This window comes from Coffea arabica, chromosome 9c (assembly GCF_036785885.1).
Source record: "Coffea arabica cultivar ET-39 chromosome 9c, Coffea Arabica ET-39 HiFi, whole genome shotgun sequence".
In the NCBI taxonomy this organism is placed as follows: Eukaryota; Viridiplantae; Streptophyta; class Magnoliopsida; order Gentianales; family Rubiaceae; genus Coffea; species Coffea arabica.
In genome coordinates this window covers 41,844,458-41,865,651 of record NC_092326.1, presented here as the reverse complement: position 1 = coordinate 41,865,651, position 21,194 = coordinate 41,844,458, and the positions used below count along the sequence as shown (strand labels likewise).

General features: G+C 36.7%; 3 protein-coding genes across 3 annotated transcripts; 1 reads left to right on the top strand and 2 right to left on the bottom strand.

Annotated features, from left to right (window-relative positions):
- Positions 1-2,189: 2,189 nt before the first annotated feature.
- On the top strand, positions 2,190-4,632 carry LOC113708682 (peroxidase 42). Its single transcript, XM_027231248.2, has 4 exons — positions 2,190-2,573; positions 2,675-2,863; positions 3,432-3,597; positions 3,887-4,632. The coding sequence occupies exons 1-4, from the start codon at positions 2,349-2,351 to the stop codon at positions 4,294-4,296; spliced, it is 990 nt and encodes a 329-aa protein (XP_027087049.1). The 5' UTR covers positions 2,190-2,348; the 3' UTR covers positions 4,297-4,632.
- Positions 4,633-7,075: 2,443 nt separating this feature from the next.
- On the bottom strand, positions 7,076-12,813 carry LOC140014062 (uncharacterized). The gene is made up of 6 exons (XM_072064391.1): positions 12,305-12,813; positions 10,602-11,468; positions 9,425-9,615; positions 9,028-9,234; positions 8,582-8,642; positions 7,076-8,104 (listed from the first exon to the last, which is right to left on the bottom strand). The coding sequence occupies exons 1-6, from the start codon at positions 12,521-12,523 to the stop codon at positions 7,514-7,516; spliced, it is 2,136 nt and encodes a 711-aa protein (XP_071920492.1). The 5' UTR covers positions 12,524-12,813; the 3' UTR covers positions 7,076-7,513.
- Positions 12,814-15,594: 2,781 nt separating this feature from the next.
- LOC113708503 (calcium-dependent protein kinase 2) lies at positions 15,595-21,194 on the bottom strand. Its single transcript, XM_027230961.2, has 8 exons — positions 20,081-21,194; positions 18,372-18,515; positions 18,127-18,279; positions 17,145-17,260; positions 16,604-16,771; positions 16,373-16,500; positions 16,009-16,108; positions 15,595-15,924 (listed from the first exon to the last, which is right to left on the bottom strand). Exons 1-8 carry the CDS (start codon positions 20,844-20,846, stop codon positions 15,850-15,852), a joined length of 1,650 nt encoding a protein of 549 aa, XP_027086762.1. The 5' UTR covers positions 20,847-21,194; the 3' UTR covers positions 15,595-15,849.

Below are 21,194 nucleotides of genomic sequence, written 5' to 3'. Positions count from 1 at the left end.
TAACTACCCTAAATATTGTAATTAATAAATTACAATAATCTTATAAACCAAAATTTTTTAAATAAATTTTTAATAAATGTATTTACACAAAAATAAATTTTATATAAAATTAAATTCTTTTAATTATTTATGTATATAATTACTCATCTATGCCAACTAACAATTAAATTTAAATTGTCATAATTTCTTTTGTCAAGTAAGCATTTATAAATTAAAATTGGAGTACACGTAGTTTCATTTTTGCGTATTCCAAGGATTATTGCATCTGACCAATTTTTCCTGCTCTTTGCAACTTATTTCCTGTCAATTAGGCATGGGGAGCTACTCCCGTATTAATGACAATTTTTAGGTGCATACAATGCCTGTACAAATGCCCATAAATTATCGTTTAGAAAAAAAAATACAAATGCCCATAAGTTGTTGATGGGCATACATGTTATTTCTCCTAAAAGTACAATGGATCTTGTATGAAACTTCTTCTACCCGGTCCCGGTCACTACTTTTAATAACTTTGCTTTGCCCGGGCCCACAGTGATGTATTGTCCTAATTTCCTTTGCTCTTCCCACCATGCATAGGTGAGTCAGCTTTCCACCATAGACGGAACCATAGTAAGTAATTCAGGTGCCCGACTCCCAAAAACAGGTAGACTGCGGTGCTGAAACGCCAACGCTTTTCTTCGGCGTCAGCCGTAAATGCTGCACCGATACAAATGTCAAGATAAGGCAAATGCATCAGCATGACAAGTTGACGACTGCAACTCTTCACTAAAGATAATTTGACAAAACCTCCCCTTGAGGTATGTTAATTACGGCCACGCCCCCATATAAGTTTGGGTAATTGTATTTGCATTTATGGTTGAAAATGACTATCATAACCTTTACAGATTGTCAAACCCTTTACGTGAAGAGATTTCTATAAGAAAGAAATTCAGAAAGATTTTGCTGCAGCCTACAGGGCTACTTCCCTTGCACCATGCCCTTGGTGTCTACTTGTATGAGTTTGCACGTTGAAGAAGCTCTGCGCTTCAAGTGGTACCAGGACTTCAACCCCAAGACCCTTATATACAAGGACCAGGGTTCGAATCCTGAGAAGGCCCCCCTCCACGCACCTGATGTTGGGGCGGACAAAACACACAATTGGCCTCCACGGGGGAAGCTTCCGAGCTTCTTCACACGTCAAATTGTGTGTTAAAACTTAAAACATAAAAATATTTCAAGAAAAAAGGCAAAAAAATAACTGGTAGAGTTGGATTCAAGACTAATATAAGATTTATTGTGGTTTTGATCATTTGGAAAGGGTAGTGAGTTAAAAATGGAACGATATATGAATATTTGGAGAGCAAGAAATGAAAGATGCGATGAAAAATGTACAAATTGTAAAATTTGGGGGGAGAGTTAGGTTGGGATGATAAGGTGTTATTAGTGAGTATAACTTGCCTTATTCAATAATTACTCTGGTTCATGACATGTATGGTGCAACTTTCCATCAGCATTGTTGTTATAATTAGGGTTGCATTTGAGTCTACTTGATTTCAATAATTACTCTGGTTCATGACGTGTATGGTGCAACTTTCCATCAGCATTGTTGTTATAATTAGGGTTGCATTTGAGTCTAGTTGATTTCAAGTAATATCATGCTCAATCTCCAATTCAATTATTGGTAGTATTACTCGATCTCAAACTTGAAACTGAATGAGTAACAATTCTTAAACTCAAACTCTACTCAAGCAACTAGAATATGAGTTCGAACTCAACTTGATTAAAATTGAGGATCTTGGTGAGTTATATCGAGTTCGAGTTCCATTTTTTAGTGGTAAATTTCACAACTTCTATGCCTCTCAATTTGAATTGATAAACGGGATGCTCAAACTCGATTTAAACTAGATTTTAACTGAGTTCGAGTCCAATTATTGATCGAGTTGTTTGAGAACAGTTTATGAGTAATTTAAATTTCTAACGGCTCTAATTGTAAAGGTATAATAATTAGTCATACCCCTAATGTAAGTATATTTTAGAAAAATAATAGGTTGGATTTACTATTATAATAAAGTTAACTAATTTTCTTAAACTATGTAAAAAAAATCAAAATTATAAAAATGGGACAAAAGTAGTACTATTTGGAAACACTACCGCCGGATGCCCGAGGGGTGCTGTTAAAGCTATAGGGGTCTAAGCATAATTCTGACATACATCACTGGATGTTTTATGAATAATGAAAAGAACTCCTGTAGCTTCCTTTTGTTGCCGGTTTTGAAAAAAACCTTCCTTTTCCCTTATTTAAGAGGTAGCTTGGTAAGCGATCCAAAATGCAAGGTCAGTGACCTTTACTTTACTGTTGTACGGAAAAGATGAATTCCAGAGCTCTCTTCATCTTTGCCATCCTCTCCTTCTTTGCCTTCTCTGCTTTTGCACAAGAAAATGGGGAAGACCCTGGTCTTCTCATGAACTTCTACAAGGATTCATGCCCTCAAGCTGAAGATATCATCAGGGAGCAAGTCAAGCTTCTCTACAAGCGCCACAAGAACACTGCATTCTCCTGGCTAAGGAACATTTTCCATGACTGCTTTGTCGAGGTGCTCGATACTACTATATCAATATTATTCTGCGTTAGAGAATTTTATGCGTAAATTCTTGGAATTATTGAAGTTGATGCATCTTTTGTTTTGTTTTGCAGTCATGTGATGCTTCATTGCTGCTGGACTCAACCAGGAGAGTCTTGTCCGAGAAGGAGACAGACAGGAGCTTTGGTATGAGGAACTTCAGATACATTGAGGACATCAAAGACGCTGTGGAAAGAGAGTGCCCTGGAGTTGTTTCCTGTGCTGATATACTGGTGTTGTCTGCCAGAGATGGCATCGTTGCTGTAAGTTAAATCTTCCTATTAAAGTTCATAGTACTATCTTTTTTAGTAAAACTATTTTCTGTAACATTTTTATTTGTGCTATGCACCATTTGAAGCAAGATTTTTTTTCCTGAACTTCTGAACCACTTAGACGCTTAAAGTTATGGTACAGGGCTCTAAAGTTCTCCAATTTGTGTCGTGCTGGTGAATAATCGTCGTGTTTCTTCGGGACAACTTTAAAGAAACACCGTTATACACATTTTTCAATCGCCTTTTTTTCCTCACATACATCACATTAATAAAAATGCTACGGTATTCTTTAAAGGAAATATTCCAAATAATCTACTAACCAGATAGCTCCTATTCTCTGTTCCACTGGGAAGCTAGTTAGAGACTTGATGCGGGGGTAGTAGCGGAATCTTGTGTTATACCTATACCGAACTTCCTCTTTCCTATCTTACATTAAGGCCTCGTTTCTCACTGTATTTTTCTTGAAGTACAGTGGAAATTGGTATGTTTTCTTCTGGTATTTTGCTGAATACACTTTAGAAATTGGTATAATCCTGTGTTTTGAAACTTTTTTGTACAGTTGGGAGGCCCATATATTCCACTTAAAACTGGAAGAAGGGATGGCAGAAGGAGCAGAGCTGAGATTCTTGAGCAGCATCTCCCGGATCACAATGAGAGCATGACTGTTGTCCTTGACCGATTTGGATCTATTGGTATTGATGCCCCTGGAGTTGTTGCCTTGTTAGGTATATACTCCCGTGCCTTTTCCTACATTTTGTTCCTAAGATAAGAATAGGCACAAGAAATTAAGATGCATTGTCCATATCTAAACACGAGGTTGTACTCAGAACTCACACCCTGTATAAGCACTTAAAATAGTTTCAGACAATTCTACTGGTGAAACTAGCTTAGCATTCCCTTAGGAATATTAAATTGATCATCTTAGAATTTTAGCAGTACTTTTACATACCTGAACATATTTCTAGAAAAGAAAAGAAGGGCTGAATTAACTTTACTATTAATCTATGGGTGAAGGTGCTCACAGTGTGGGCAGAACCCACTGTGTGAAGCTGGTTCACCGTCTATACCCAGAGGTTGATCCAGCATTCCCAGCTTCCCATGTAGAGCACATGCTCAAGAAGTGCCCTGACACGATCCCTGATCCAAAGGCAGTCCAGTATGTGAGAAATGACCGTGGGACACCCATGATACTGGACAACAATTACTACAGAAACATATTGGACAACAAGGGATTATTGCTCGTGGACCACCAATTGGCTAATGACAAAAGAACCAAACCCTACGTCAAGAAAATGGCCAAGAGCCAAGACTACTTCTTCAAGGAGTTCTCTAGAGCCATCACCATTCTCTCTGAGAACAACCCTCTTACAGGATCAAAGGGAGAGATCAGAAAACAATGCAATCTTGCAAACAAGCTCCATTAAAGGGTTTGCATTGCTGTAAAAATCCCACCTTTTTTCTTCTCTGATGTATGCGTTCAGGAAGGGGAAGAAAGGGAGGATTGACCAATAAATTTGAGGTTCACACGCCAGTGGCTGTGACCCATGTTGATATTACGCACTATTTGTCTTGTAGGTTTCTATGTATTTCGTTGTTGCTTGATTGCCTGTGAGCTGTGACCTTCCAAGGTTGATCTTAGTAATGATCATGGTGAATGTTCGCGTGGATCATGATGTATTGTTGATGATGATGGTGATTGTGATAGATTAATATGCAGCATTTGCAATGTGATGGTTGCTTTAGCAGATTTGAAGATTAAAGTAATACTTGCACTGTAGTTTCTTTGACGTTCATTATTGCAAATTTGCAATTATGGCTGCCAGTATGGATTTGGAACGAGTGAAAGAGAAGCATCCTTTCGACAGAGTAAAAGAAAGAGAAGCCTCCGTCCTCTTCAAGGGGACAAAAACTAATGAAGGAAAAGCGAAGTAAGGGTCCTCAGAGAAATTGCTAAAATACATAAAGATAAGATTCCCTTGCATGAGCGGATGTGACTTTATCCACATTAAATTTTCTCTTATTGGGGCATGTTTGTATTAGGTAAGAGATCATTGTAGCCAGGAACAGCCACACAAGGAGAATTAAGAATGATTCTCTGCTGCAAGCCATCATGGCTCGAGACTTCCAGACTAGAGAATAGAAAAATACCTTATGGTGGATAATTATTGTTAGGGATAATTTCAGAAACCTCCCCTGAGGTTTCTGACAATTTCACTGACCTCCCCTGAGGTTTCCACAATTACACTAACCTCCCTTGAGGTTTCTGATTTTGTAACAAAATCAGCCCATGACCACAAAAGTAAGCATAAAAAAGTGTTTTCAGGAAAGAGAGGAAATTTTGTTCCCATAAATGCCCTTGAGGCAGGTGTACAAGTTATATTAGTGAATTAATGAAAACTAATAAAAATCAGAAATAAATAAGAAAAAGTGAGGGGATGGGTATGGGAATCATAAAATTTTACTTATGGATATAAACAATTGGGTAACGCAACCGACCCAATTAACCCATCTACCACCACTCAGGTCATTTCACAAATACATTCATCAGACAAAGCTTTCCTCTTGTCACAAAAATTCAAAGCAATGTGGTACATGTTCACAAGCAAGCAGGTTAAAATCCCGCCTGCATAATAACGTTGAAACCCGCAAGCGGGATTCTGTGTTTTTTCTATTTCAAGGTTAGCTCGCATGCGGGTTAATGTTATATATGAGCGCAAGAAGAAAAAATTGGTAATTAGGCTCTTTGGGCATTATAAGTAAATATTTAAATTAATGGCAGTTTTATTACACCAATATTATTGTATTATCATTATTATGATTATTGTATTATTCCTTATGCAAATATAACATTTAATTATTTAAATTTGATTTTATTTTTACAATTTATAAAATTTTTATCACTTATATAATATTTTTAAAACCCTAATACATCTAAATTTGATTTTATTTTTCAAATTTATAAGATTTTTATTTAAAAAAATGGGATACGGATAAGATATCCGGTTGGTTCGATTTGCATAGGTGCATATGAGAATATCCGAATACTCTTTAAACCCGCATGCGGGTTTAAGGAGATTATGGCAACTCTCTGACACACTAGTTACCCGTCCAACTTGTGTGTATTAAAATATATTTAAATATTATATTTCATAGTTTTGTTATTTAGAGTTTAACAAAACATTAATATTAGGTAGATTTGAGGGATATGCATAATTTTGCATATTTGTAGGAATATTAGAAAATGGAAAATTTGGGTAAATTCCCAAATTTTGAGGTAAGGTGTAATCCAAGAACTAAAACAGTCATTTATAAAACCTTAACAGTAATAAGGTGCAAACCAAAACTGCAATCCAAGAGTAATATCATTACAAATTTCATAACCATACATTAAATAAATAGAAATGCAATCCAATACTATCCAAAACACCATCTGCCTTATCATATTTTAGTCCTATAATAACACAAAATGTCTTGGGTATAATAGTAATTTTGCATTATATGATGTCAGCAATTGGGTCCCAAGTTCTGCCAGGGGAGGTCAGTGTAATTGTGGAAACCTCAGGGGAGGTCAGTGAAATTGTCAGAAACCTCAGGGGAGGTTTCTGAAATTATCCCTTATTGTTAATAACCATCATATCTACTTTAGCAAAAAGGTTTGATATGCAGTTACTAGTCGATTGAGTTGATCTATTCAAATATCAAATTTAGCTTAATTTAAGAAACTCAGCATTCACTTTGACAGTTCAAACATCTACGTTTTCAGCCCAAAGAAACCTTGGTGCAGAACCTTATAACACCATTTCACCTCAGGAGTGTACCTGTGGCAATTGCCAAATATAGGTGACTAAAGAGGAAAACTTGAATGCCAGATTGATTCCAGAATACATTGACAATACGTTTCTTACTGTAACAAGTAACAAGTAAAGAAGATATATTTGGCTAGATTTATGCTTCTGCAAGAAAGTACCCCCAACAGATTGAGATCTACTAAATTTTCTCTACTTAGCACTTTTTCTTTTATACACCGTTACTTCCATCACATTCCTGAACCACAATTCTTTTCATATTCAGTAGTTAAGGACATGCGCGTTTCAGTAGCATATTTCAAGGAGAATCCTACTGTCTTTGATCTTCTTTCCAATTTGATCTTAATTTTTTGAAGCATCCTTCCTGTGACCAAACAAGGAGAACATGCATGTGGGAGACATAACAACCATACCTCCTAAATAAATCGAACATTACTTACAATGCGAAATTGAGACAATCCAGTTTATCTAATCTAGGTACCCTCCACACTGGCCGGTAATTCTGGAACTGAATTTGCAGGCAATCCTTGGTGCCAAAGTACCAATATTTTGAAAGGAGTCACCACGGCCAATTGCTTTCCAGTAGCAATGTTGAACCGCAGTAGAAGCTGGAATTGAAAGACCAGCAAATTTGTTGAACCACGGTAGAAGCAGGAATCGAAAGCCCACAAATTACACATATAAAGAACTCCAAGTCAATGTTTTGAAGCTTATATGACAATTAGTATCCACCAACACCTTTGAGTTAAGTTCAACTAGAGGAGTAGAAGTCCCTCTTGAATGGCACTGCTGAAGAATGATAATTCGCATAAAAAGCTATAGAATCCTATTTGTCTCACTTGTCAGATTTTCTGATCTTTTTTGGCTCTATACTGCATGAAGTGCTATTAGAATCATAGTTAGCATTCTCAGATGCTACATCACTCTTCCAAGTATCTTTTGATGGCTTTGGTATTAGAGTAGGAGGGCCATAATAAGGCTGTGGATAGATAGAGATGTAATTCCCAGCAATGGGATGCCTAAAGATATGAGAAGATGGATGAGGGTAGTGAAGGAAGGCAGTGGATGGATGCCAATACATCATGGGCACAAAGGAACTTGTTGGATGAGGTGGGAACATAGGACATGATGATTGATCACATTGGATGATGTTTGAATTAGCATTGCCGATTAGAGGGTTGGCATTGGAGAACAAGTCTGCTGGAGATTGAGATGTTATGGACTGAGCAGCTGTGATTGCTTGGTTTTGCAATGAAGCATATCCCTTTAGTTCAAACTGTGAAGAGGCTCCACAGGTTGAAGGGGCTGAGGGCAAGATTGAGGTTTTCTCCTTAGTACCATGGCAGGCTGAGTAACTGTTTTTCTTGCATTTTAATTTTCTTGAGATAGTCTTCATGCTTAAGAGTGAAGAAGGAAGACTGTCATTCTGCAAGAAAATATGATAAAATCAGATCCTGTTTATTTTGGACAGATCAAGATAAATGGTCAGGCTGCAAAACTAAGAGGCCTGAGGTGCATATTTTTTAGCACTCCCATGAAGGCACTGTCTCATTGTTGCAGCAATTTATGTCCACCCTACAACATCTGTATGCTATATATTCTGAATTCTGCTTTAAAATAACAAGAGCTGGAGAGAATTGCTTTTCAGGAGGATTCATATTCAGAGTTCAAACTCAAAACAAGTAACTCACATGCATTCAATAGGTATTGAACATTTAAACTTTTTGATGAGGATGAACTAAAATCAAGAACTTAAGGAATTCAAAATAAAATTTTAAAATTATAGTTAATACTCCAACAATATTACTTGCAGCATCTTGTTTCAGGACAACATACCAAAAAAAAAAAAAGAATAAAGAATATGCAAATTTCTAGACTAGCCAACTCATAGTCATGAACTTACAGTATCTGTATTGACTGGGTCTGGCAGAAATAATTCCTCCCCTTCAGCATCTTCATCTGTCCTGTGATGAAAAACATTGTGGGATAAGCAAGTTGTGGGCAGAGGTTAAGGATAGCTGGCAGAAGAGCAACTCTGAATTGTGCCTGGTTTGACAAATCAAACCGTGCAAAATCTTATGCTGCTCATCCTCTTGGTGTAATGAACCTTGAAGTATAAAAATTTTGAAACATGATTCAGTGTCATTGCTCATGTTCACTTGGAAAGCTACTAGTTCTTTTTAATCATGCATGCAGACTGAACATGTCAATGGAGTCCTGCTACATTGTTATCTCATTTAGTCCTGTTCTCTGGTAAACAGTTCTGAGGTTCTGATAATATTACAGTTATATGCAGTTAGAAAGATTGGTTATCAGCACCTCAGCAGGAGTATTTCTGATACAAATTACCTGTAGTATTTCTGAAGGAGATCCAAGTTCCTGTACTTTGTTTCCCTTTGAACAAGGTCATCAGGATATCCAGCCATAAACAGAAGTGTGATACCTAAAGCCTTGAAAAAGAAGCTTCCTCCGCGTATATGGACTAGCATTGACATTCTACAAATAGCAGGCCCAAAGGATTTGAGCTTGTTTCTTCCCATTCGCTGCCTGACATATCTGGATATTAAATCATAGAAGAGTTTCAGCTTATGCTGAAGAACCAGCTGTAATTTTTATGCATTGGATACAAATACAAGAACTTGACGCCACGAGGTACTGATGAGTTGTTGGAACGCAAGGTTGCGCCTATCTGTAAACCCCGCTGAATAGAACGCCCCAAAAAAAGATCAGTGAGATTCATACTTACTCATTTTGGGGAATATTTCTGGTCCTACCACCATATTTAATGCACAGGAATAAGCATGAGGGGCAGCTAGCATCTTGTGGACGCATAGCCTTTTCCTCTTGAAGAATTTGGACAGGACACAAGGTAGGATTCTGCCGGTTTGGATAGAAGATCTTCCTCCGGACCCCAGGGTTTTCATATAAAACATGTTCCTAGGACAAAAATTGAAATAAACTCTATTGATACCTAAAAAAAATATTGATTCTATCAAAACTCATCAAGCTCACAGATAAGGAACCACAATGAGAACATAGAGTTGGATGAACTGTAAGGTATCACTCCATTGTACAAAGGGAAACCATAGACCACTTTCGTAGGACTGGGACTCAGGGACCTTAACCTAAATTGCTGTTCAGATATCATTGGACCCAATAGTTCTCTAATAGCACATAGAAGACTTGCATGTCAAATCTTTCACTAAGCCAGTGGACTGAAGCCATTGAACTTGCTTCAAATCCCCAGAAAAAAAGAAAAAGGATTCATTGCAGACACTGATTGATACAAAAGAGTGTTCAATAAAAGAGAAGAAGAAATTTGATACAAGGATAATATCACCTCTTTGAATGAGTACAGGTTATTCTTCATCCATCTTCTTCTTTTCTTTTTTTTTTTTTTTTTTTTTTTTTTTTTTTTTCCTTTTAGCCATTTGTACTATCCCTCGAGGCCATGTCAGCTGAGTTTAAAAGCAATGCAAGAGAAGCACTATTTCCGCCAAATCACCAACAAACAATACAAGAGATAACATGTATAAATCATGCATTCTTTCAACCCGAGAATTTAACAAGGCTGCTATTACATGAAAAAATCATTGGAAGTTCAAAGTTTGAGGTCTAAAGCATTGCACAATATTTTGCACTGTTAAGGCATGATGTCAGCTAAACCAAAGGGATCTGCACAGGGCGGTTCATATTCACCAGAAGTAGATGACAAAAGAAAAATCTGCAGTAACGGGCATGATGATGCTGATGAGATTGGTATTCGATATACATGCCAAAGACGAACAATATGGGCCTTATAAGTAATTGGAGTCTTGACTTAATTAAACAAGCAGCATCACTATTTCAAAGGAATTCTCGTTTCATATTAAATCAGTCTAACATGGAACACCTGAAGTCACAATTAATAAAAGAAAGCTTACCCCAGGATCCTTGGGGGACAAATATGGTTCCCCCTTCCGTAAAATGCTAAAATGATTGAAGTCTAATTCATACATGTCTTCACATCCATGTCTTGTGCCAAGGGATGCAAAGACTATGATCTTCCTAACAGTGTGAGACTGAGCATTTTTCACCAAGAGCTGTTTTGACTGTATCATTCTCTTGACCTCCTTTGGACAGAAAGCTATCTTAGGAGGCTTTTTCTGTAGAAACATGTTGTCACATATTTTGATCTCCCCTCGAGGGGTACAAGAATATGATGTATACCCATGACCACCAGTCATGATTGTTTCTTTTGTATATTGGTGATCACATTCCCTTGAGCTAGCAATAGGATTCATACATGATTTTAACCTTTTCTCTATCACATACTCATGAACTTGTTTGTCTACACGTGCAGCAGACATCAGCTTCCCCTGACTGCTTGAGGAACTTGCCACATTTTGTGTATCTCCTTCCCCATTAACTTCCTGTTTCAAAAGAATTTCTTTCACCTCTTTAGCACAAGTTAATTCTTTGGAATTTTCCTTACTTTTTGGGTCAGTGCCAAAACTATTTATTACATCCGCTTCACCATCTTCATCACCAGTGTCATCTGTATCTTCAAACTCTGCAGCAGAATCACTCCCTTTCAGGAATTCAGACTGCAAAAATTCAGTTTCATCCATGCCCATCCAGGTGACTATGCCTTCTTTCATAGACACGTCTTTATCTGGCATGCATTGGCTATTATGCTTCATGTATGAGCCCACCCTGATATCTTCACCTTCAGGTTTCATTGAATTTGTTTCTACCTTCTGTCTCTTGGACATGTGTTCAACTGTGTTTTGAGTCTTTCGACAATAATCCTACAGTTGAGATTGAAAAGAGGAAAGCAAATAGATAACAGAAGCCAGAATTGCTCATCATAGAATCTCAGGACCTCTTCAATCAGTCAATAATCATCAAATAGCAACTAGGATGCACAAAATACTGAAAAAAAAAAGTTAATCTAAGAATTTTATGAATTAATTAACATATAGCACCAACTCACTTGTATCACATTTTGAAAGTCAACAATTTCTCTGTCAATCAATCAGTTTCTGTCATGACATTGTTTGGAAGTGTCGACTAATATGAGAATTGTCAGCATAAATACAAATCATTAAATGCTTGTGACAAGCTATGGAGTTTCAACAAACTACAAATGAAAAATTTATCTTCATAAGAGTTATAAATTTATTTCTCTACAATACTTTATACTCAAAAACAACTTATATTAATTAAACTCTAAAAAGCTAGCTCATTTAATTATTTTTTGGTTCCTTGTAACTCAGTGAAACAAAGGCCAGGGCGTAAAGGTTGAAGACTGAAAAAGGAAAAATATCATTTTTGCATAGACATTACAGTCAATGCGGTCTCAATTTTATTGATCCTATTGCATAGTGTGCTAGTTTGTCGTCTCACAATTTAACCTCGCATACACAGATGTTTCTTGGTTATGGTTATCAAAGAAATTTCTTATTTTAATTTCGTCCAAGGTACTATGGAAAACAAAACTGATTATCAATAGTAGAAAATGTTGAAACAATAAAGTCCTCAGATGAAACCATGTGCAATCATACAAGCGAAAACAACATACACTTGATCAATCGCGGATTAAGCAGAGAAATGATGATGAATGTTTTGAGTTGGGCAAGCTTACTTGTCCACAAAAAACCAAAGGGCCATTATCTCTTTCTCTTGTTTGGGCTTCAAGTATAGTTATTCTCTGCATAAGTTCAGCATTTTTCTGCTTTTCCCTTTGCAACTCAGCTGAAATCTCAGCAACGAGATTGACAGAACTGTCACCCTTTACTTCACTGTCTATAGCACGTAACGCAGATGCATTCACCAAGCTTGCACGAGACTGAAGCTCCACCATTCTTACGTTCTCAATAAATAATCAGAGACAAAATCCTAACTCTCAGAAGTCGGAACCTGGAGAAGAAAATTCACTTGCAGTATAGTGCAGCAATGGGACAAGAAATGTTAGATGGGATAAACAAAGAGCAACTTGCACAGACTAAGAGAAAGAGGCTAAGTCTAATCTAGAATCTAAACCGAGGTGGGGTTTTTATTTGTATTTTTTTTGGAGCTAACAAAAGCTAGATGGATAATGAATAAAGACTTTTGCTTGCTATTGCATGATGGTTGCTGCTGAAGTTGCAGTTAGAGAGATGGATCAGCCCCAAGAATGTCATGAAGTTCTTAAGTGTTTTTGGTTTGGTAGATGGAAATAGAACTTTTAATGATCAGAAAAACGGTAAGCGTTTTTGTTTGGTAGATGTATCAGTTTCGTAAATGAGGCCGATGGCCGTGGGAGGCTGCATGCAATGCCATGTGCTCTTCCTAGGATTGATGGTACTACGATTATTTACATTAGATATTTTTACGTGTAAACACAAAAAAGAGATTCTTGTAACTGTTAAAATGGTTGGATTTTCATTGTGTAACATCTTACCTTAAAACCATCTTACGTAGAAATAATACTGTTTTTATTACCATTTCATCTTACTCCATAAAGTTTAACTAGTTATCTAAGAAGAAATCGGTTTGGGCGGTTTTTAATATGCTTAATTCTCCTCTTGATTCACTAAACTTCAACTATTAGTAGCAATTTTCCATGAATCATTGTGCAGATGGTCTTGGTCTTGCTAGATGGCCGGAAGAGATAAAGAAGACCTTGTGATGCACCTTTGTCATAACAAAAAAGAAACTCTAATGTTCCAAAGAGACAAATGCTTTCATGCATAACAAATTTGGACTCTAAAAAGTCTGTCTAAATATTCACAAGGGGCTAAAGAAGAAAATTGCAGCTCTTTTGACCTACCTAGAACAATTTGAGAAGGCAGCGATTAGTGCACATGGTGTACTTAATATTTTTTTAAAACAATTTGAAGTTAATCTTCGTACTATTATTGTTGTTTCTCTTATTAAAAATTAATGTCGTTACGACGAAAAAGAAGTCAAGTTATATCACCGTACATATGAATATCAACATGATTGAAATAAAATAAACAATTAATAAGGTTTTGTTTAGTGTTAGAACAACAAAATGCTAGAGAATTAGTGCTACTAATTAAATAAGATAGCGTAGGTAATGACAGATTGAGTACATGGAGAGTGGCTGGAGGCACAACAATCGACATGCTAGGAGCATCCGAGGCTAATCATAACATGCTATAACAGTGGTGCTTATCGAACTTCTCGACTAAGAGACAAGCAACTTGGCCAAATTTAATACAACAGATTTTATAGCTTTGTACTGAAATCAAGAATAGCGTTTGAAATTGTCGTGGACAAATAATCACTCGAACTTGCACATTCATTGTATACTAACACCAATTCACCTAACCATCAAGAAGATTGTTACTTCATGAACCCTACTATCTTTTGTTCTTGTGTTTTGAGAAATGAACATGCTCATCACTCTATACTTCCATTCAATATAGGTCTTTAAGTGTATCCTTGTATTGTTTTTTTTTTTGTTAATAAGCTTATTTTTGGGATTTGTTTGAAGATCTTGATAGGAAAATGTTAGATGTTAATGTGGGAAAGTTGCTATACCAATAATTAATCAAGGTAGAGAAGACTGAATTGTGCTGTCTTTCTCGGGCTTATGGGAAATGATACTTTTTCCCAGAATAAAGAAAGCTCTTGCACACGATCGTATGCTTATTGCGCAAAGCATTCGAGCTTAAAATATATTCCTCACCTGCAATAGTTAACCTAAATGGTTGTCCTAATGCAGTTTGTGTCAGGGAATATCAAACTTACCCTCGGATTCTTCATTTGTGCACTTGTCATCTTAAGCCAACTAATGTTTAAGATGAGTTCACCCCTAAACTGTTCACGATCCAACACAGCAAAATTCATTGAACACTTCATGTTATGTTATTCAAATTTTTAAATGCCAATCTACCCTTAAGTGGTTCTTTATGCCATTTACCTGAACATTGCCAAGTGATGCCTAGTATTCAATTTAGTGGGTAAAGATATTGATCGAGCGATCGTGAGGTCTCAAAAAATACTCTCTTTTTTCCTTTCCTCTTGTAAAATTTAGAGTCTTTCTTCGAAAAAAAGAGAAAAAAAAAACTGTTTACGAGTGTATTTGTAACAGATAAATAATGCATATTATCCTTCTCCTTAAAGGGTAAGGAATTAAATTTAATAGACCAGTACTCTACGAATAAGTTCTAGGATGGGTGGTTGACACATTTGGAAAAAGGACAAACTTAAAAATGAAATACAGAACAGGTTACAAGATGTGGAATCTTGTAAAGTCGTGAGGGCCTTTCATGGAACTTAGAATTGAGATATTGGAAAAATGTTTCTGACAGCTTTAAACTGATTCCCATTTTTCCCTAGAGGTCTGTGAAATACGCTTGTTTAAGGGTCCTATCTAGGACTGTTAATAGGATTGGTTAGACTGAGCTCAATCTGTTTGGTCCTAGAACTAGGCTTGGGCTGCAATATACTCAGTTAAAGATCGAACCCAAGTACAAGATATGTGCAAGTGCTCTGTGTGTATATTTAACAACATCGATCGTTTTTCTCTCTTTTATAAACTACCAAAATTGATTGATTATCTTAGTCATTCAATCTCTTTGCTCCTATGTAACATTGTTAGTAAATTTTTTTTTCCTCCCATTTCATTGGGTTATAATGAATGAGTCATGGAAATTGGTTAATCAGATGGAAGGAAACCTATAATGCCTCCCACTTCTGGGTAAAGATGATGGACAAACTACTGCAATTCCTATTTTGCTGCATTTGCCTGATACAAACTACAAAGTGAGGAGTCATAATTTCTCTCCCCATGTTGAATCTGAAAGACAGCCATCAGCATTTCTTCTGATCATTTCAAGCATATCATTCACATGCAACCTTATAAACCTTAAACAATATACCCCAGTTGAAGACAATGTAAAATTTGGGTGAAACACAGTGATATGTAGAGAAACCCACAACGTTATTATTCAACCAAATATGCACAACTGCGATTTACTCCAGAAGAAATCCAAACTATAGGCCTCATTCTGTGTTAACTACAATCGTTTCGATACACAATTTTGGCGAAAGATACAGAAAAAAAAAAATTTGCTGACTCATGCGTCCTCAGGCCAAATAGCCCTTTTACCAGCAGACCTCTCTTACTGTACCTAGCAAATCAGTAGAACTTCCCTTGAGAGGTCAAGTGCTTACGTTCTAGAAGAGCTTCCCCTGTGCTGCAGTTCCACTTCTCATCATTGCACAAAACTCCTCATAATTGATTCTCCCATCCTGTAAAGTGCAACAGAGATTATGCTACAATTCGATCCAAAATCGATTGTGAAATGTTTTTTATGAGAATCAAAGGACACTTACATTATCTGTATCCACCTCTGAAATAATTTCCTTTATGGTGGCCTCATCACCCATTCCATACTCCATCATAGCAGACTCCAGTTCATCTCTCGTGATAAAGCTGTTATCACACCAATAATAATCAAAAGTCACTAATATTTCAAAAGCAGCTCATGAGGAAAGATGATTTAGGTGGACAATTAATCAGGATAAAGTGTCTGTCCTCCAAGAAATAAATGAAGAAAATTTCTAACAACTCTCAAAGCTCTTCCAAACAGTTAGGTGTGCTTCTGGGGCAGCTAGAGTTGGCACTTGGCAGAAGTTTCAAACTAAATACCACATGCATGTAACAAAACCGAGAAGTTTGACCATTATATTGACTCACCCACTATGATCCGTGTCAAAGTGCTGGAATGCTTTATACAGATGCTCATCTCTTTCAAGCCTGTGTCTGTGCATTGTAGCAGTAATAAATTCAATGTAGTCAATGGATCCATTACCATCCACATCAGCCTGAAATAAAGAATGATATATGATCGTAGGGTGTAACCAACAAAGAAGATGAATTGCAAAAAAGTCAACTGATCTACTTCTAGCTGAATGCGTTGTTACTTACAGCTTCCATGAGTTGCTTCACTTCGTTCTCTGACAACTTAGATCCAAGTCGAGCTAATCCAGATTTCAACTCTTCATAAGTAATTGTGCCACTATTGTCGGTATCTATATTTGTGAACATTGCTTTAAGACCTTTGATTTCTTCTTCAGATAAGTTTTCAGCAATGACCTGTGGTATATTAAAAATGGAAATTAACAAGCACAGAGGCAGATGAGTCCCATGTACACAATCTTGAAGATCCATTGGCATCAATTCACAGCTAACAAGTGATGAAGATTTTTGTGGGAAGATTTCTCTCCTTCAATGGATTAAACAAGAACTAAATCTCAATTATATCAGTGTCCGAAAGATATGTAGGAATTTTACATTTAAGAAGCCCTTATTCTACAGTAAATGAAACATATGGGGAGCCTTCTAAAGCTTAGGTTATCGACAGGTTAACAGGGTGTCTAGTTATTTTAATTGAATATGATTCAGAGTCTTTCTAGTTAGAGTGATTGGTCCATTTATGTTCGACAAGAAACATAATACTGTAGATCACCTTCAGAGCGAGTTTCTTGAGCTTGTTCATTGCTCTGAATTGCTTCATTCTGGACAGTACTGCACTATCAATTGGCTTATCTGATGCTTCTCCACCTACTCTTATCCATGGATGCTCTGTATAGACAAAGCAAACAACGTTAAAAAGTTAATTCAGGAGTAATCATGCACCACATGTTATCAAGCAGATAATAGAAAAAGGCACTCAAAGTTATGGAATGCATTTCAAAATATAGCTAATGAATCTGATTAAGTTTTAATTTTGGCAAGAAAAGAAAAACAGAAATACATGGAAATGAGTAATGAACTTATATTAGCATAAAGAAGCAAAACAAGCAGACTAGATAAGAGCTAAACAAGAAAATAACAAAGTACATTAATTAGGCCCAAACGCATATATATGATACAGGATATTCAGGGCAACCAATATAGAAGAAAACTTAACTAAAAAGAAAGAAGAGAAATTCATCCCTGTTTCCTGAGAAATCAGCTAATGTGTGCTTCTCTAATATATCAACTCATTCATCAGATGATAGATCCATCCCTAATCTGGTCTCGACTTCCATGGTCCTCTCACTAGTATTGCAGGTTAGATTGAAAACCTTTCCATTACCTATAGCATGTTTGTCAGTCTCTGAACATAGCTAATTTTTGTTGAAGCTAATTTATTTCATCCCCAATTGAAGCCATACTCCAGATTTATATGAAATATGGTCTAGCATCTTATCAGTCATAACTCATAAACATCGATTCTCATTTGCTAAAATGTGTACCAAGAATTACCATAATGAGTTTTCTAGAAAATCATACCGTGAAATGATGCAGATGGTTGATGATCAACATGTCTAAGACTCAAATCAGCTTACCTTGCCCAGTAAGATACATAAAACATTCAACCAGGCACCATGTGCATACTATTTAAACATTATTTATGAAATTTGTTTAATATATGTAACTTCCAAGGCTTGCAAACAAAAGAATACCAAGAACTTGTGCAGAAGTGATCCTCTTTTTTGGATCCATGGTCAGCATTTTGCGAACTAGGTCTTTGGCAATATTCGAAATCGATGGCCATGGCGGGCTTTCAAAGTCAATTTCCCCTTGCAGTATGGCATCAAATATTCCTTTTTCAGTCTCTGCAAAAATAACAAAATATTATATGTGTCAGAGAAAGACAGTAAAACATGAATCAAAAGGCAACATACAGGGAAAATGCTATTGTCCTTACCAGCCCAAAATGGAGGTACACCACTAAGTAGAATATACAAAATAACACCAGCACTCCAAATATCTATTTCTTTCCCATAGCTACGGCGCAATACTTCAGGAGCAACATAGTATGCACTACCAACTATATCACGGTAGACCTTTCCTGAGATATGTAAAGTGAAATTTGATTAGATATCATAAGACCAATTATTCAACAACTAATAAGATCAGAATAGATATACAAAAAGTGAATAATGATTATGATCTTAGCAAGCAGTTGAGTAAGAAGAATGCTAGAAGTGGAGCATATGTCTGATTTATATGAAAGATACTTGAGTTGGTTAACTGTATTGTACCTCTGACATAGACAAAGAGAAAATAGAGGATTCTAGGATAAACAAAACCATAGCATCTTCTGAAGCTGTTCCATGACATACACTGAAGTGCAGGATATGTTGATGTTTGTTTAGCGGAGGTACATATTTAAGTTTTTACTATGACTAAAATTAGAAATTTGAAAGTAGCTCAAGTTATTAGAAGCTGCAGCCAGTAAAGCACTTCCATTTGACCCCAAGTGATGCAGCAGATATCCAACGATCCAGAACAGAGGACCTGTTAACATTGTTATATTGCCAATCCCTAGCCGAATGCATTTTAGTTATATCATGACTTCATAATTACTTACTTTTCTAAGACAAACTTAGGATCATAGTGTTACTCAATTCCTTATTTGGTTTATTTATTGGAGGAAAAGAACTCCACATTGATCATGACTCTGTTAGCATTAGACTACTAAATATTATGGTTTATCTTTCCAGATTTTTATCAAGGGTCTGGGTCTTGTTCTAAAAGTTAATGAAAACAGTTCTCTCTCCAGTTCTTCACAAAGAATTTTTGATGTTTGAGATAAGAAATGACCTGTACATATTGAATTTTAATGATAACTGTTATGCATGCACAAGTTACACCAGCATTTCAATCTACCTCCAATTCAATCTCACGTCCTACCAGAATATTGCTACAAGTTTGTAATAGCAAATATTTTTTAGTATTTAAAACATTGCCATTAGTTCATATAACATAATACTTTTAGTAAATTTCATACTATCTATAAAGAACTGTGACCAAAGTAGCTATTAACTCATTGAAGAAAATTTCCACATAGTCAGATGCAACTAAAGGAGCCTTCATTTCCAACCTTATGGGGCTATTTGAACGGATTTAGTGCAGCTATTTATGGCAACAACAATCTCTTAATGTTGAAACGTGAATACCAACCAACTTGTCATCTACATAAGCCCATGAGTACATACTTTCCTAGTATAAGAAAACTGAATAACATACACTGAACAACTCAGAGGTTGACCAAATTATCTATGCAAGGATGCAACTTGAAGGACATCTGCTCATAGGACAATGAGTTTAAGACTTTAACAAAAGAATTAGAAGACATAGTGAATCTAAAGATGCAAAACATCCCGCAAGGATAGACATTTAAGGGATTATAGCCATTGATTATCTCAGAGAAACAGCTTCCATGTAGGTATCGTAGCACACAGAAATCACACGTATCACTAAGTCTACAATCAAGGAAGCATATAGAATAACTATCTGTCTCCATAAATATGGAAAGTCTTAATCCAGGAACGACAACAGGAAATCTAATCCATCAAATTTTTTGTCACTGAGACTTAATTAAATAAACTACAAAGTGCACAAGAAGCTCACCTTCTTCAATGAAGACAGAGAGCCCAAAATCAGTTGCCTTTAGCATTGCCTTTTCATCCTTGCTTGCTAATAAGAAATTCTCAGGTTTGAGATCCCTATGCATCACACCCATAAAATGACAAATGTGGACAACATTCACAATTTGTCTGATAAGTTCAGCAGCATCCCTCTCAGAATAATGTCCCCTAGAAACAATCCTATCAAACAACTCCCCACCAGCACAAAGTTCCATAACAATGTGCACTGATTGCCTATCCTCATAAGCACCCTTGAATTCCACAATATTAGGCTGTCCACTCAAATGCTGCATTATCTGAATTTCCCTCTTCATATCCTCCTTATCATTTTTGCTCACAAGCTTCCTTTTCAATATTGACTTGCAGGCATATTTTTGCCCAGTTGCATTCTCAGTACAAAGATAGGTCACCCCAAACTGACCCTTACCCAGCTCTCTGCCAAGGGTGTAGTGGGCCCTCACATCGTCGAAGGGCTTCCCCAAAATTGTATTTGGCTCCTGCCTCTGAGCAGGCCTTGGCCTCTGGGGTGGTTGCGCTGAAGGTTTTGCAGGAACAGATGACGGTGGCTGCGGCTGATAAAACCTCTCTGCTTGATGTGGCTGAGGAGTGTATTGGACGGCCTGTTTTTGATTGGTTTGGTAGCTCTGCTGATATGCTGTGGTGGTGGCTGCTGCTGCTGCACCACCTCCTGATCTGTGCCCATTAATACTTGATTGGGGGTACTTTTTCTTGCTGAAACAACCACCCATTTCTTCAGACAAGTTATTGAATTTCAGATCAAGCTTGAGACTTTATTGATGGGATTTCTTGAAATTTCGCGGAAATGATTGAACTTTGGAGCATCCAAGGATAAAGATTGCAACTTTGGAAAATATCGCAAGTAGGGATCAGGGGGAAGTAAAATAAAATCTCTTGATTATTTTTGGGTTTCAAAGCTAAAAACCCCACGCGGAAAATGGCGTAATCCAGCTCAACTTTGATGGAGGATCGACCGAAAGATGGATATTCATCAGATCAGAGCAGCAGTCACAAGACCTGTAGTCGGTTGACTTTTCTCCAGCCCATCACAGGCTCAAAGTCCAATTTTGTTTTTGTAA